Raw genomic sequence first — 18,077 nt, forward strand, 5'->3', positions numbered from 1 at the left:
ATATGTGTGTGTATCTGTGTGTATCTGTCTGTGTGTGTAACATGTGTGTATCTGTTTGTGTAATACATATGTGTATGTTTGTGTAATATGTGTATCTGTGTGTGTGTACGTGTGTACTTGTGCTTGGGCATCTCTGCTACAGCACAGTTGCAGGTCAGAATACAACTTCCAGTCAGTTCTCTGCTATCTGTGGGTTCCGGTATCAGACTCTGACTGTCTGTCTTGTCATAAGCTCCTTTACCTGCTCAGCCGTCATGCTGGGCCCAGTGCCAGGGACTTCATGTGTTTTCTTCTACTCTTTTCCCAGGGCTTACAATCACCCTGGACAGACACTGGAAAATTCCTATCTCAGTTCTGTCAGTCAAGGCTTCTTTGCAAGAGAAGTTTCAAAAACGTCCAAGTAAACTGAACTCACTTATGAGAAAAGCATCAACCAAGTCTAAGTTGAGACTCAACCTACAAAGCTATGGCTGTGCTCTCATGGAAGTGTGGCCCTGGACGGAGACTGAGAACCAGTACTGATGGAGAAAAACAGAAGGCTATGCAAAGTTAAAGGAATTTGGAACACAAATGGAGAAAAAAAATATGCCTTATTTAGAAAGGCCATTAAAGAGGCACAATCGACAATCGTCTACCAGTGTCAGGGAATGTAAACGGTCCCTGTCCCAGGCTGGAAAATTGCAGTGAGATATGTAAAGGACTTCCCTTCTCTTTGAAGATGCAGGCCAGTGAATTGGGGGGCTAAGAGCCATGATGTCTGCAGCCCACTCTCAAATCATTTGGTCCCATATCCTAGTACACAAATATTCATAAAATAGTCATGGAATAAAATTCATAAAAGAATAATTCACAAAGGGATATTTATAGAAGGCAAATGCAGGAAATACCAGCCATCAGTAAGTCTAGACGCATGCACTTATGTTCATCATATTACTCTTGAAACATTTCTGCAGTGCTTGAAAGTTTTTAAAATTAAAAAAGTAAAAGAGAGAACATGCTAAGTTGAGCAAATGAAGTCAAAGCTACCATTATCTGGGTCACACGACCACACAGTGTTCACAGTGCTGTGGCCTGCAGCCTCTGTTTCCAAAAGCACACCAATGATCTCCAAGATTAAAGAAAAATCTAATTAAAATGACTTTTTAATTATTTACTAGAATATTCTGACTAAAATTTATATGTTAAAATAATAAAATAAAACTACTGGAACTATTCTTTTTGTAATTAAGGTTTAACACCTTAACCCCAACTGAGAGTTATTCTGTAAATCTGCCAGCCAGAGAATCTTATCTTTCCATCTGCCTGAGAATTTTATTTAGAATAATAAAATGACAACTATATTTCTCTGGGCTGGAGAGATGGCTCAGCCATTATGAGTGTATATTGCACTTGTAGATGGCTCCAATTCAATAAATACCCAGTATCCAGAGCTGCTCACTACTGCCTGTATCTCCTGCTCCAACGCCCTCTTCTGGCCTCTTTTGGTACCAACAATCACAGGCACATAACCCACAGAGACTTACATAGTTCTAGGAATATCTGGATTCTGCGGATAAGTAGCATGTGCAAACTTTATCCTCTGCACCCAAAATGCAGCGCGGTCTAGGAATAATAATCCGAGATATTCTCAGTACTAGCATACCTTTAGACTGTGCGATGTAAATCAGCCGGCTGAAGATCTTGCGCATGCGTGGCTTCAGTGCGAAGTTTTTGGCACCACCAGTCACTGAAATGACCAGGTTGGGTGTTTTGAGGTGCCAGTGCTGGGTCAGCAGTTCATACAGGGTTTCCGAGTCTGTGTCGCAGGACAAGCGGATATACTGTAGGGGCAGGATAAAAGCGCCAGGTTTGTGTACTCTGCCCCGGGGGTGTTGGGTGGGTGGCTGCACCTGGGGCACGGGATAGGGTGTCCTAGGCAGGGCTGCTGCCAGGGCCTCACTGGAAAGTGGAAGGAAGGCATGGGGGAAGAGTGACCCTGAATGTTTCCACAAGCCGGATGGAGACCCTGAAACTTTACCTGGCCCTTGAGGTATTGGAAGCTGGGTAGACAAGAGATGATGAAGGGTCCTCAAACTACCATCTTGGCACACCTGGATGAGCCAAGTGAGTCAGGGAGGAGATGGGCAGCCTGTGGGAAGACTCGCTGACCCATCGTAAGGCAGAGCCCCAGCAGTGGGTGGAGCTGCGTGTGCTCAGGAACTACCAATACAGAGCTTAGGGACTTGTGGGGTTAAGGTCCAGACATCCAGCCCATGGATTGAGCTATTGTTGAAACAGAATATGGGAACCCTTGAGGAAGACCAGTTTCTAATGGAAAGACCCTTGTAAAACTCATGGATATAAAGAAATGTCGCCTTCGTTGGAGATTACAGTATATTGTCAGGGACAAAAGGCCCCAACATAGAAAAGTATTTTTCCTAACTGGGCCGGTATGGAGGTGCGAGAAATAACCAGACACAGTTCACACGGTCATCACAGAAGGGCATCTCAGGCTTCTCTCCATCCTGAAGATCTACCCCCTGCAATATATCCTTAGGGATGCTGCCCCAAGCTACTCACAAAAGTATTCTCCCTTCCTCTAACAGGCTCAGGATGTCACAGGGACCCATGACATGGCTCCACCACAGCTCCAGCCATGATGCCACCCTTACCTACTGAGTTTTCAGACTGAGCACAGTCTAGACGCTGTCTTCTGACTTTTCCTACAGTGGTGTCGGCAATCACCCATCCCCACCTCCATGCTACTGAAACAGCTCAAGGAGACCAAGGTGGCCCAAGCCCTTAGCACACATATTAAAGCAGAACATGGGGGCTTACCTTGCCTTTCTTCCCCAGAGTCTCAAACTGAATGTCACCAAAGGCGTCTGTCGGAAACTCCTTGGTATGTTTCTTGTAGTTCCACTTCTCATTTTCGTTGATCTGGGTGCCTTCGATGTGCTGGTTCTGGGCATAGCCACACTTGCAAATGCTCTCCCTGGGGAAACAGCAGATTTCTGTCTGTTCAAATGGCTTGTTACATCTTAGGATAAACTATGCGCTCTAAACGTCAACTGGCACAACAAGTAATTCTATCCTCGTCTCTTACTCCCAGGCTATTTCCCTCATCTTGGCTGATTGTCTAGAAAGAAGTTTTGTGGTTTATTCCCGTTGCTAATTATCTGTTTGTCCAATGAGCTTTGCCCTGTGCTGGGAGCAGAGAGGCAGAGAAGGCCTCCTGCCCTGCATTAACTGTGTGAGAAGCCATGAAGCTGGTAAGAGGTGGACCTCAGGTATCTGGGAACCAGAACTCAGCTTCTCATGTGAGTCTGAACTAACTCACAGCGACATACAGGCATTAGTGCTTCTGTGCCAACCTCACCGGATGCCCAAGCAAGTCGTGCTCTTCTGAGGAGGGGTAAGCTCTTCCCATGAGCTATACTCATGCCTGGTAGGGGTCCAAAGTTCTCCAGAGCTTAGAAACCACCGTTCTCTACCAGATATTCACTGCTTAGATGACTTTGGGTCAGTAACAGCTCAATCTAGACAAGGAAAACTGCTGTAGTGAGCATTAGGTCTTCTCACTGAAAGTACACAGAACTCAATCCTAACTGTCCACTAGGGGGCACACGTGCATGATGAGAAGCTGAAAGAGGATTAAAGACACCGTGGTAAGTAGTGCAGCCTATCCTCCCCTTCTAGAATACCCTGTAATCATGCAACAAGTGTCTGAGAACACTACTTATTATTAAATAGCATCTGCAACACCCAAGTTGAGACCTACGTAATGTCCTGCCCTCAAGTTGCCTGGCATCTCCTGGGGTGGCTAAGTAGAAACTTGGCAAAGATCATGCAGAACCAACCAAATGCCTCCTTTTGTCCTGGCACAGTCCCTCTCCTGCCCGGCTTGCTGTGAGGGCTGGAAATGACGCAAAGCGTCAAGTGAGCCTGGTACACAGTGCATGCTCTGCCAAGGAGACCTTCAGCTCAGGGTGGTGCACACATGCAGGTCAAGAAACAATGGAGGACTAAAAACCGAAAGAAGTAAGTGCAGTAAAAAAATATCTGCAAACATTGTCTGTGTTTGACCAGTTCCACAGTCGAGAAGGACAAAGCAAGGGAACAATGGAGCCAGACAATGTCACCCAACATCATCATAGATAACCAAAAACTCAATGTCCTGTTTTATATCCTTGGCCCAAGGCTAGGAAGACTAATGTCACTCACTGATGCCAGTGTCTCCATCCATACAATAAAGTATATGACCTGAGATGTGGACGTACTCCAGGGCACGGGGACAGTGCAGAAGACTCACCCATGTCTAGCATCCTTGTACCCTACACACTCAGTCAACTGCAGCAAAATTTCCCCCAACAGTCAGAGCCAGAGAAAGATATGTCAATTGAGAAGCTCTTGTTAAGGCTGTTTCTGGCTGGATTCTATACTTTATATTTGCGATCCAAAAATATAATGGCCTCTAGCAAATACTGTGTGAACGGATGAGCAAAGAGACATGGCATTAATCAGTCTTCTTATAAATAATTTATATCTGCAACCGTTCTCAATGATTTGTGTAAAATAGGTACTTTAGCTTTCCTTCTAGGAAGCATGGATGCATACACACCACTATTACAGACCAGAGGAAGCGCTGTCTTTCAAGGTCTTCACCACCACTGAGTTTGCCTGACATAAAGCAAACTGTAGGGCAAGCCCTACCTATGGCAGTCACATTTTCATTTATGAGGGGATAGGGGTGACTTGTGTTTTTGTTACTTTTCCTAAACACTCAGCAGAAGAAGCTCACAGCTCAGTAGGCAAGGGTTGTGAGCACTGCAGAAGTCAGTGATCTGTGGCCCAACCAAACTACCTGTTTCTACTGCCTGGAAGCGGTGACCTCGGCTGCATCCCAGGGGCCCAGGGCTTCTCTGTTAATAGCCCTCCATGTGAAGTACTGAAGCCAGACTAGGCACCAAAGCCCCGCAAGGGAGAGGCTACCGTGAGGAGCAAACAGGAATGAGGAGCAAAGGGGACTCCTCAGGAATCCTCACCAGCAAAGGCTCCTGTCCAGGAAACTGTTGCTGTTGCCTCCTCTTTTAGGTCCCTCTTGGGGAGCACACACTTGACCTGGGTCCTGAGGAGACTGCTGTTGCTCCCCAACACCACCTGTACAGTTGCATGGGGGTGGCCCTGCTTATGCACCAGAATCCTGAGCATCTATCCAGTCACCAGACCCATGCATAGTTTTGACACTGATGTTCCTTTCTTGGAAATTTGTCAAGAAAATTAGAATTGGGATCAGAAGGTCTGTTCTCATCTCTTTCCAGGCCACACAAAAGTCCTGTGGGTACTAAGAAGGAGTGGAGAAAGGGACAGACAGGACTTTCTGAGTCCCCACAAACCTAGTCACGGTTTCTAACTACTCAAGGGACCCGACCACTGCCTGCTTTTAGATGGCATTCCTGTCTCCTCAAAGCAAGCTCTGTTTTGTTTTGTTTTTTTCAATTCAACTCGTTGAACTCTATAACAGGACCCCTAACGACTGCAGAGTGTGAGAACTGTCCTGGCTCAAAGTATCTGTGAAAATAATAAATGTTTTTCTAAAATTATAAAAAAAAATCAAGCTACAGACTAGATCCTGTACCATCGAATGTTCTTGCCTCTGTTTGCACAGCTCCCAAGGGGCTTCACTCAGCATAGCCAAGGAAACAAGAGCCTGCTGGGACTGAACCATTTCCATAACCCTTTCTCTTACGGAGTCCTTGGGGACTTCCCAAGACAAGGCTGTTTCCCATGCCCCTCTCTTCTCTGTCACTGCTACCTACCAATCCACTACCCTTTGGGACATGTCCCCAACCACCCAAGCTCACGGTAGGGTGGCAGATGGCCTACTTGCCCTTGCCATAGCTGAAGATAGACTCTTGAGCCTATTTCCCTGCCAATGATAAGGGTACATCTTAAATGATCTTTTGACCAAAGAAGTTGTCTGGCTCCTTTATGGTCTGGTAGCCCTCCAAGAACCAATCTGCATGGATTGTTTAGAAACAGGGAAAGGGCCTTGCCATGAAAGAATTGGGGGTATAGACATGTGGAGGAGGGGCAGGGATAGCAGAGAAGAGAGCTGGGAAGGGGTGGGGGTGGGGTGGGGGGCATTGGCATTCTAATTCACACCCTCAGAACCATAGTTCCGAATCCCACAGAGCTACACACATCTTTATTGCGGCCAAGAACCATGTGTGGCTATTTCATTTTGTAGTTGAACAAGGAATGATTAAAGCTGGTAATTCAGTTCCTTGCTGACCCTAGCCACATTTCAAAAGATCAACAGTCACATGACATCGCCATGTTGATAGCTCGATACACAGAGTTTTGTTGCAGAGAGCTACAATTGCAGTGTCCCTCCTGTTTCTACACAGGACTCAACATGGACCAAGAAGTGAGAGCCATAGAGAGCAGTCCGGACCCATGGGAATCCCACTTTAAGAGTGGCAGCAGGTAGCTGCTGGGCTACACAATGTCTCAAAGGTGCCCAGCGGAGGAGAAGTTCCAACATCCTCCCCCAGGGGCCACTCAAGAAACAGACATCCACTAGGTATGAACGCGAAGGTCCACCTGGGCTTAGCACACACGTGGCAACCCCAGGGTCTCAGCGGTGATCTGTGTCCTGTGTCATCTAGCTTGTCCAGTAACCACAAAATAGGGAGGGGTGTCAGTGTTTCTTGCCACTTAGAGTCCCTTGTCTTGTAACAGACAGGGTCAAACCCATTCAATTTCCTTTCTGCTCATTAACATCATGAAAGACCCCTGTGCGTTGGGTTTGTGGGGCCTCTCTTACAGGCGGCTGAACCCCCAAACACAGAAGACTTGATGTAAAGGAGCACCCACTTAGAAGGGAAGTGCCCAGGACCACAGCGGTGAGGAAGGGACATTCAGATAGTGCAGGAGCCTATGGGTAGAGCTGCCTGCGAAGTGTTAGGTAACAGAGCAGACTCCCAGGCTCAGGGGAGCCCTGAAGGGAGTGACAGTCCCTCTCAGTGACTTTACCAACTGCGATATGGCCAGAGCTAAGAGACAAGAGAGAAGAGCGGAAGCAGGGAATCTGCAGGTGTGTCAGAGCCATCTTAATCACACACCATCGGGGACTTTAGAGAGGCAACCATCCCCAGTAATGAACCCAAGGGCTCACTGTGCCAACAGTTGCTGGCTGTGCTAGGAAACACAGAAGCCAATGTGGACAAAAGCTGCAGCTTACATGGCCTTGGAGTCTCTGGTGAAGAAGACGCACTCTCGCTTTTTAAAATTTGCCTGGATAAAATCCACCAAATCCTGTTAAAAAAAAATATGGAGAGTAATGTGTTACTCATGTGTTCTCTCAGATCTACTGGGATTAACGAATACTATCCATGTCCTAGCCCTCCCCAAAGGTTGTCATGGCATCCTTTTTGTTTCTTTTAGACCCCTCTGAGTTTATTTTTAATGACACATACATTCAAACTGTTTAACTAAATGAAAATGTTTCCCAAAGTTGCTTAGCATTGTCTTGTGGATAAATTGGCATCACACACACACACACACACACACACACACACACACACACACACACACACTCATACAATGTTTTTCTCTCTTCACAGTTACTAGGGAACAGAAGTATTGGATGATAGCTTGGGATTAGAAAAAAACTATCTATGCATATTTTTAGCCCTCTTCTGCCTGATTTTTAAAAAAGAGATGTTTTCCGAAATGCCCTTCATTTGTATTTGCTCCACTCTGGGCAAGGTGGTTAGGTGTAACTGGGAACTAGTAATAAGAACCATCCCAGGCTTTTAGAAACCAAAGATGTCTCTTACGTTGGCAGAGAAAGACATTTGGAAACACTCATATTCCTCACAAGGAGAGAGTTTGCAATCAATAGTTATGTATCATAAATAGTGACCAAGATACAGAAGGACTGTCAATCAGCAGAAACAAAGCAGATGGTCTGATGGAAAAACAGCAAGAGACAGAGAAGATATGGATAAAAAAGGAGCCCACAGGAAAGTCATACATACATAAAATACATAAAAGCTCCACCACGTTACACCTACCTACAAGATCAACAAAACTTAAATCAAAAGGACAGTTGCCATCCACTAGAGATGAGGAGGAAGGCGAAGGACCTCACACTCCCAGTAGGTGAGAGAGTGAAGTTGGTACTACTCAGGATTATTGCACATGAAGCCATTTCTCCGAGGACCCATGTAGAGAATGGTTTCCCAAGAGCCACCTGTACTCTCTCAATCCATGGAACTCCATCCTCAGAAATATCCAGCCCTGATGCAGTGTGGTTCCTAGGAGATTCCATTCCACAGGAGCCCCAGTCAATTGCAAGTCATCAGGTGCTGGCCGCTGAAGTCCTCTGACCACTTCCCCTGTTGGTGGCCTCACAAGACAGGCTAGATCTGAAGCCAGCCCTAACTTCTTGTCCCCTACAGAAGAGTCAGCCAGACATGTGCTACAAAAGGCGGGCTCCTCCCTGTTTGGAGTTCGCCATGCATTCCCAGCACCTGCACTGATAACTACTCTGGTATCAGACACTGGGGACCTTCGCCTCCATTCTCACCCTTTGAATATGAGTGGGCCCCATAGATCTTGTTGTTCAAACCCAGACCCATTGAAGGAGACATTCCATCTTCAACTATCAGTCCTCAAAGGGCATTGTGTTTCTCAGATAGATCCAATGTACACATCCAAGAACACTGGGTGGTATTGGTCCCAGCATCGAACGCCAGAAACCCAAGTATCGGTCTCTTTGAGGCTGGGTAAGCAGAAGCCCATAGCGTAGTTCCACATAGCGGAACAAAGAATTGACAGCGGCTATATACATCAACATGGACCAATCCCCAAAACTAGTGATAATAAAACATAAAGAACCCACAAAGGAGCCTTTGTCGAGCCCAGCTGTGCCTGTATCAAACAGAGACAAAGCCAAGCCCCACAGGCAGTCCCACAAAGACTAGGTGACACACAGTTCAGGAGAGTGCCTGTGACCTGGGGCAGGAGAAGGGCACTCTGAAGCCTTCGCTTCTCAGTCTGGAGGTGGCTCCCATGTCATGGTGATGACGGCTTCTGGAAGCTTGGAAGCTCCATTCCTCTGTGTGTATTCCTCAGCAAAATTTAGGATAAACGCAGCTCCTCTGCTCCTCTGCAGAGAAGGCGTTGGGAACTCTGTGCTGCCCAGTTTTCCTCACAAGAATGTTTATCTACTTAGTTGATTCTGAGTGCTCCTACCATGGAGGACAGAAACTCAAGAGCTGTATGGGACACGGAGTGATACTAGAGAAGAGGGTGATTTTTAAAAAAAATAATTTCTTGCTAATAATTCCCTCTGAAGGTGTACTTTCTGAGAAGTGTGTGTGTGCTCAGGAGGCCAAAAGGAAGTGAGAAGTCTCAGCCTTCATCCTGCTTCTAAGGGCACTGGTGCCTGAGGTCAAGGGTTCTTTGGAGAGAGCCTTCCAGTGGTGCTGCATTGCTTGGGGTCAAAGGAAAAGAAGGAGGAGAGCAAGGTCTGAAAATTCTGGAGAGGTCCCCATTGCCTGTGTTCACTCTGTCATGGAGCAGCCCTAAAGTGAGACATAAGGACAGACTCTAAGGGGGACACTTAGTCCTAAGGGTGTCAAGATGAGGGGTGGCGCCTGAGGCTCCTGAGCATCCCTTCCCTTCATGCCAGCCACGGGAGGTAGGTCTCAGCTGGAAGAAGGCACAGGCTTCTGTGAAGGCATGCTCTCCCTTTTTTGAGTGTTTTGACAGCTCATGGATCCACACAATTGACCAATCAGATGAAAATGACGGCATGAGTGGTACCCTGGCTCTCCCTCCCCCACCCCCGTTCCTTCTTCTTTATAAATCCAGCCTCTACCCCAACACTTAATGCTGCAGTCAGTGAAAGCCAGACTTCCAACTATGGTGTTCTGACAAATCAGAGTGTGAGTGACACCTGACAGTATAGAGAGCAGGCAGGAGGGGACCACATATCACAGGAGTGACACTGAACAGAGTTAATGTCCTGGTGTCCCACTAAGCTAAGAAGCCACGCCCTGTCGGCAGTGTCAGGGCTGGTTCAGGATGAGGACAGATGGGCCAGAGGAAGCAACCAGGAAGCAAGAACAGCAGAACCGAGTTGAGGACACGGACATCACAGCTCAGTCCTGAAGCCACAGGGTGAGAACGAGAGCATCAGTCATGAGTAGTGAAATCAACACTAAAAACATGATTTAAAAAATTGAAGGGACCGAGTGACTCCTGACTGCCCAGCCCCAGATGGGGCATCTGCAATACAACCCCTACAGCTAACACTTGGGGGACATCGCAGAATGGGGAGGAGAGAGATTGTCGGATCCAGAAGTCCGGGATGCTTGATAATGTCTTCTGAGCAGGATGGAGATGTTGCTCCCAGGAACTCTCAACAACACGGCTGCCTGCACAAGACCTGCGAAGTCCACACTAACTGACATGCCAACAGGGATGGAGGAAAATTTCACAAAAGCCCACCGGGAGATGAAGAGCTCCAGGGAGTCAGCGGCTGCCTGGGGGAGGGCGATCTATGCAAATAAGGTGTCAGCACTAAGGAGACTGGGTAGTTTTCATACAGAGAGAGAGAGAGAGAGAGAGAGAGAGAGAGAGAGAGAGAGAGAGAGAGAGAGACCAACACAGAAGAGGTCTGAATTCAATAAGGGGTTGTGGGTGGGGACACAATAGGAATTGGAGGGAAAAGAGAGGGGGTGCAGATGATATTATAGTGTATTCATATGAAATCCTCAAATTTTGCCAGAAAAAAATGATTTAAGGAACATGGTGTTTAAATTTTTCCTAATGACTTACTAAAATGATTGTCATCTTAAAAGAGAAATGCTTGAAATACAATACAGCAATGAACACGCCTCTACATTCAACCAAAAATGACTCATAAAACACATACCAACCAGGATGCGAGAGACAACGTTTTTACAGAGAGCAAACTGGTCACTAGATAACCCTCATCGCGTCAAGTGGATTCAGTGTGGACTTACACTGTCACTGTAGGACACGTTTGTGCTCCGAGACACACTGGAGTACAGAGTCCGGGTGCTGCCCAGAGCCCCGTTCCTGCGGCTCCTCATGCTGAGCCTGGCTCCCTCGAAGGACATCTTGCCTGTGAAGAGTGGAGGACAAGTGGGTGATAGATAGTAAAGGGGCTTCCCTGGAAACATGTGCCCTGGTGCCCCTTCCTTTCGTCGCCGTGGGCAGTATACCGAGTCCTGTCTGGCTCACCAGCTTCATCTATCCTGTACCTATTACGTTTCATTCTCTAGGACCCAGCAAGTTGTTTCTGCCCTACAGCACTATGGCCCTCATGCCTCAGTGCTGCCACCCTATGGTAGCAACATGCATGGCAGCATTTTATGACTACAGCATTCTTGGGACAAACTGCCTGACCCACCCTAGAGTACCACCCACTGTGTTTGCACTAATTGTCTACTTGGTTGCTGAATATGGAATGGCTAAATTAAACAGTATTAAAAATTACTATGTGCATATCTCTGTCTGTCTCTGTCTCTCTGTCTCTCTCTGTGTTTGTGTATTGGTGGGGGAAGGGTGGAGTGTTTGTAAGCATGCTCATGTCCTTGGAGCATCTTCTACCCTGAAGCAACCATCACAAGACTCATATATTGTTCTTCCTGGCCTCCATTGGCTCAGTGAGGCCCAAGCCATGCCTATCCCGTTCACCACTAGAACTCTAGGACCTGGCAATGTATAGGAAGCATACCATATACACGTCCATCAGATGAGCCAGCTGGGTGACTCAGTACTCCCTCCCAAACCCTCCAGGACAACTGCCATGCCACCTCTTGTAGCCTCTGCGTGTAGAAACACCTAGCACACAGAGCTGACCCAGCGGTCACTTACATAGTGCTTCTGATCCCACAGCTCCGTGGCCTTGACTCCCCATCCAAGATCCACATTCCCAGACCAGCCACAGACTCTCCTGAGCCACAGACCTGGGAACTGTCCTAGAACCCACTCAGTGTGCAGAGCAAACTGGTTAAAGCACTAAGCGCCTCTTTTACTCCTCCCCCCAGGCATTTCAAAGAGCTGCACGGAGTATTAATAGGTACTTCATATACATTACTGCACAACCGCAAATCAGTCCTGCCATGTATTCGAGATGCCTCCCATACAGCAAATTGCTTCTGAATGGGGCCCAGATGGTCGGGAAGCAATTTCATTTGCTTTGCAACAAGAAGCTCCACCGCTCTGCAAATGAAAAGGTGTGTTTTTGCATTGGAGACCACATCCCTGCCAAACCATGGAAGTCGTGTAGCTGACTGTACTGTCTCGCTTCTTTCAGGCATTGGTCTCTAACCCATGTCTGAGGTCAGCTGATAATGTGGGCCCATGTGATCCAGGCACTTTCGATCATGTCCCATAGGTCACATGGTACAGGTGCAAGTGTTTGTTGATCCTCTAGACACATTCCGATGTGAAAAACGAAACAAAACTTTTGGAAGAAGTCCCAAGAGAAAAGAGCTCCTGGGGTCCTGGAGAGGGTCTGGAAGAGAGAGCCCTAGCAGAACCACAGGGAAGGAAAAGAGGCTTACACTCACCCAAAGGAGAGAGAACTGGAAAGACTGACAAAAGCCAGAAAGACCAGAAGGAAAAGAAAGCCGAGCCTTGGAAGGGGCAGCAAATGTCCAATCAATGACCACCCCCAAACACCTAACCACATTCAATACCCCTGAACCTGCTAGAAAAAATGGGCCAAAGACTGACATCTAAATCCATGACACGTTAAGCCTCCTTGTAATCCAACCGAAAGAGTTCATCAATAATGAGGCACCAAAGGGAGGTTTGTGGATGGCAGTATTGTCTGTTTGGGAAGAGGGTGAGGGACAGACACATTCAGACAGTGGGGGTGAGGGTCAGGGGTGGAAAGCAGGGTAACAACTGCTTTAGGTCCTGCAAAGTCACTGGTGGTGACAGAGCAAACTTAAGTCTTGCAAACAGTAAAGAAAACATTAAGAATGATTGTTACTGGCTTCAGGGAACCTAGATAAGAGAACAAGAAATATGTTAAGAAGTTAGACTTAGTTTTCATCAGCAATGCATCTTGTGTGGGTGCCAATGGATGGCCCTACACCCGTGAACGTATTGGCAGCATAGCATAGGCTCAGTGAGAGTTTTTTAAAGTACATGAAGTTGGGAGGGAACTGAGAGGGAAGGGTGTTGGAGAGGAGAGAGAGTGGGGGTGAATGTTTAAAACATATCCTATGAGGGACACTCTCAAACAGTAAAAAGTTGCTCTCCCAGGGCCTGAAAAGATGGCACAGCCGGCAAACTGCTTGCCTCTAAGTGTGAGTACCCGAGTTTAGGTCCCGAGAAGGCACATGAAAAAGCTGCCCGTGGTGGTGTGTGGCAGTCACACCCAGAGCAAGATACCCAGACAAGCAGCTCTTTGGTGAAGTCCCAGTCCGATGAGACCAAATAGAAGGTGAAACACGTAGTGGCATTTGACTTGTATTTTAATAAATAAAGCTTGCCTGAAGATCAGGAAGTAAAACAGCCCCACTGGTCAGCCTTACAGATCAGGCAGTGGTAACACACATCTTTAATCCCAGTAGCCACACTAGTTTGCCATAGAAACCAGGCGGTGCATGCCTTTAATCCCAGCCCCTAGAGAGAATTATAAAATGGGAGGAAACAGTTTTCAGACACAGTCTCATTCTGAGATTCCTGGAGGCAGGATCGCCATTTCATACTGAGGTCGAGGTAAGAACCAGTGGCTGGCTGCTTTGCTTTTCGAATCTTCAGGGTGAACCCCAATTTCTCTCTCTGAGTTTTTATTAATTGTTCTTCAGAAACATGCTTGAAGATGGACACCACAGACTGTCCTCCGGCATCCACATGTGCACCACCACACATGAGTGTGAATTCCTGTGTATGCACACACACACACAGTTATGCTTGGAAAAAGTTCAATAGTGATATTTTTGCCACAGGAAAAACTAGATACAACATGTTTCCATCACCAGCAGAATGCCCGAGACAGGCGTGTACTGGTGATATGGGAAAATCGCTAGGGCTTCTTGCACGTAGGAAAAGATCAAGGTGAAGGAAGTAACAAAAAAAATATTTTGATCTTACACTTGTGCTTTAACACTACTCCTAGGACCTTGAATGAATGCTTACAGACAGTTTCCCTATACATGTAAGTTGGGTAGCTTGCTTGCTGTCAAGGCAACTATCAAATGCATCACACAAAACACTCAAAAAACATGTGGATCCAGATCCATCAAAGTGCTAGGCATAACTCTGTGTGGGTGAGAGTGTGGGTGGGTGGGTGTGCATGATTTTAATTTTATTCTTTAACTTTTCGCGGTTTCCCATATTAAATACATCATGTATGTCACCTGGAAAAAAGTCTTTAATGAAAAGAACAGCATCTTGGAGCTGGATAAAGTGAAGACAGCCCCTGACCTTAGCCGTCTCCTTCTCCTCTAGGAGACAGGAGGTGAGAGAGTAAAGATGGCCACACAAAGGTCTCTGTCTCCGGAGCACATGGAGAGGAAAGCAGAGTTGGAGGAGAGATGGTCATTATGGGTCTCTTTGCTCTAAAGAGGTGCTATCAACGTGAGTCTTGGGAAAGAAAACTAACAGATCACGGGAGACCCAAGTCCAGGGTAAATGCTAGAATATAATAATGTTAGCAATCAATAAATAACGGTACAGGGACCAGAAGGCATCTCAAAGGTAGATGGGAGAGAGGAGAAACTGAAAATAAAATGGTTGAAGAGAACCCCAAGTCTGTCCAAGAACATAGCTTTTGGGGGCTCACTCAGGATCCAAAAGTGTAACTTCAAAAGAGTCCCCTTGGGGGGCCCTCTCCATATTAATAGGAGCAGAGGTTTTTTTTTTTATTTGTGGCTCCATAAGTTTCCTTTTGCATAAGGATAAAGATGTAAACATCTGCTCTGGAGCCCTTGGTCCACTCTGGCCAGAGGAACTTCTCTCGTCTCTTGAAATGGAGAGGGAGCCACTACTTCGCTCAAAAAAAAAAAAAACCATACAGAGAACAGAGCTCCAAAATTTAAAGCTGATGCATTTGTTCATGCCAGCCTGTCCTACAACTGGGTATTAAACCTTCACATAGAACTTGAAAGACAGGATTCGTGACCGCAGGGTTCTAATACAGTACGACACCGTTGGCATAACATACCCATGCTGTCTGATCTGCCAGCTCTTTTTTTTTATTTTTTTATTTTTGAGACAGCGTTTCTCGTACCTTTTTTGGATCCTGTCCTGGAACTAGCTGGAGCTAGACCAGGCTGGCCTCGAACTCACAGAGATCTGCCTGCCTCTGCCTCCCGAGTGCTGGGATTAAAGGTGTGAGCCACTGCTGCCCGGCTGATCTGCCAGCTCTTGAGGGCTCAACAGAAATGCCTCTTGGAGGCTGTATCTTTCTATAGGAGGTACTGATGTTCTACCATCCAAAACACTTCTGTAAATGTAAGCTTCAAGTCCAGGGCTTCTTGGCTTATCTTTTGCACCACAAGAGTGTATGTCTCTAAATCATGGAACTCTGGAGAGCGGTAGGACAATGAAGTCAAGAAAAAATGACAGACACTGCCGAATGTCGGCCAACCCACCAAGATGACCACCATGACTAAGACTTCACTAGGAAAACAGCACAGAAAGAGTCCTGCAGGACTGAGTGGTGACTTTTGATAAGGATGGGTTCACTTTGCTCGTATGCTATTCTACCTCTAAAGCTGGGGAGCTGGCTCAAACATTAAGAGTATTTGTTGTCCTTGCAGAAAACCTGGGTTCAATTTCCAGGGCCAGGGTCACAACCATTTGGAACTTCAGTTCCAGAGGAATCTGATAGCCTCTTCTGGCTTCCATGGGCACTGCACACAAGGAATGCATATACATTCACTCAGACATACACACATACACATAAATAAAACTATCTTTTAGGTCACAAGGATAGGAATGAAACATAAAAGTTCCGGTGTCCTTCACTCCCAGGATTCATGGAGAAATGGAAGACTCTCTTTCCCGTAACAATGAAAACCATATGCCAAGAGGAAGTCAGACAAACACCAAGAAATGCCTACTAATCTATCACTGAAGGGAGAAAGAAAGAAAAAGCCAAAGCAAAGGCCTATGGGTCTGAATACAAACTAGGCTAAGGCTGGGTCCCCTGACAGTCAGGGATATCGTTTAAGCTGTTGGAAGAACTTGATTAGATTTGCATCCTAATGGACCAGAAGTAGAGGGAGCAAGTGGAGAAAGAGCTAGTAAGAGGAGGCAGGGCTCCATGAGTGGAGTAGAGGGGCGTCATCCATTAGACTAAATGAAGAAAGTTGCCGTTAGCAGGAGTTGGCTCCCTGAGGGCTGTTAGAGTTGAGGGTCTCAGTCTCTTCTCAGCTACGAGCCTAAGTCCACCATCAGGTTTCTGTTCTGTGAGGCCTCTCCCGCAGGATGGCTGTTCTATGTGGGCCTCTCTAACATAGAACCTGGTCTCTGTGGGCCTCTCTAACATAGAACCTGGTCTCTGTGGGCCTCTCTAACATAGAACCTGGTCTCTGTAGGCCTCTCTACCACAGAGACTGCTCTGTGTAGGTCCCACATGGAGACTATTCTATGTGGGCCTCTCCATCATGGTGAATTGACCGTAAGGGCCTCTCTAACTTGGCAACTTGCTTTATTGAAACAAATGGCTAAGAAGATCCCAGAGAAAGCATGATAGTGAGACACATTCACAGTCTTGTATTGCCCAACCATAAAAGTGACAATGCATCACATTTCTATATGCTTCTGAGGGGCAGCAAGACTCTAGGTCCAGCCCACACTTGAGGAGGGGGCTATAAGGACTCAATGCTGGGAGGTGGGCATCCTCGGGGATCTCAGAAGCCTGTCTACCACAGGACCCTTTTATTTAACGGTCACTTCTAATGCTCTTGAAGTATCAAAAGAATCATCTTTTTAATACAATACCAGGCCAAGATGGCTACAAGACTACCAAACACCACTCGGGTCCCATAGTGTAAGCCCAGGTCAGGGGCTCCTAAGGCCCCTGACTCAGAGTTACCTATAGCAAAGGGGGACAGACCTCACAAGCAGCCTACATTCTCACCATGTGCCCCTAACCAGGCTTTAAAATGGTGATTGGTGCTTCCGTCTGCCAATTACCATGGCACTGATCACCCCACTTTACCACAATGACCAACTTCATCTGCCTTTGACCTGACATAGGATTAAGCAATTCTCTTTGTTACATATCTTTAGCTCTGAGAAGAAAAATTATCTTCCTATTAATGGTCAATCCTGCATCTTCCACTCTCACAGACAGGCATCGTCCTTCCTCCCTGACCGGCTCACCCTGGACTCATCCATCAGCTCCAGAAACCACCATGGGAAGGATTTCAATGGAGCATGGTGGGGAATATGCATACTAGGAGGTTGGTATCGGTGTGAGGGTCTTGGCAGAGAGTTCACACGTTGACAACTTGACCTGTGTTTACCCCCCATGTTACATGTTTGATTCTGCTTCCGTTAGACCCTGTAAAGTAAACACTATGGGCAGTCTCTTCTTGCTGTTCTCTCTGTACCACATTTATGCTTTTGTCCTTTATTCATCAGGGTTAATATTTTATTGATTCTGGCTAGAAATGGGTCTAGAATTTTCATATTATTCATAAAATCTTCTATGTGCAAACTCAAGTTTGTTTTTGTTTCCTGGAAATCATCTTGTTGTTTTCTGGTTGCAGGCTCCCCTGGGCATGGGTGATCTCACAGAAGCTAGTGTTTCTTCAGATCCATAATAGATCACAAAGACGATTGGGAGGAAAAGAGAGGATGTGGTAGCTCAAGGCTGAACACAAGGTGTGCAAGCGGAGTGCCTTTCGGAACTGCTGTTGGTCCTCATTTCTACATGAAGCTGTTACCCTCACAGACAAAGACCAGCAGCATCACACGGCCAACGTCAAACCATGGCCAGTGTCAAGCCAGAGAAAAGGTGGCAGCAAATGGCTTCTGTCCATGGTGTATGATCGTGGACAGAAGGGAGCCAGGAAGGCAGAACA

At 46.7% G+C, this 18,077-nt stretch overlaps 1 protein-coding gene across 1 annotated transcript in view; it reads right to left on the reverse strand.

Annotated features, from left to right (window-relative positions):
• Positions 1–11,138, reverse strand: part of Trpm8 (transient receptor potential cation channel subfamily M member 8) — a 75,827-nt gene extending 64,689 nt beyond the window's left edge. The window contains exons 1-4 of the mRNA XM_005361717.2: positions 11,022–11,138; positions 7,226–7,299; positions 2,818–2,974; positions 1,643–1,820 (exon numbers count right to left, since the gene is read on the reverse strand). Coding sequence (XP_005361774.1) covers positions 1,643–1,820; positions 2,818–2,974; positions 7,226–7,299; positions 11,022–11,138 — 526 coding nt within the window. The remainder of the gene's footprint in view (positions 1–1,642; positions 1,821–2,817; positions 2,975–7,225; positions 7,300–11,021) is intronic.
• Positions 11,139–18,077: the final 6,939 nt, after the last annotated feature.

This window comes from Microtus ochrogaster, linkage group LG4 (assembly GCF_000317375.1).
Source record: "Microtus ochrogaster isolate Prairie Vole_2 linkage group LG4, MicOch1.0, whole genome shotgun sequence".
Lineage (NCBI taxonomy): Eukaryota > Metazoa > Chordata > Mammalia > Rodentia > Cricetidae > Microtus > Microtus ochrogaster.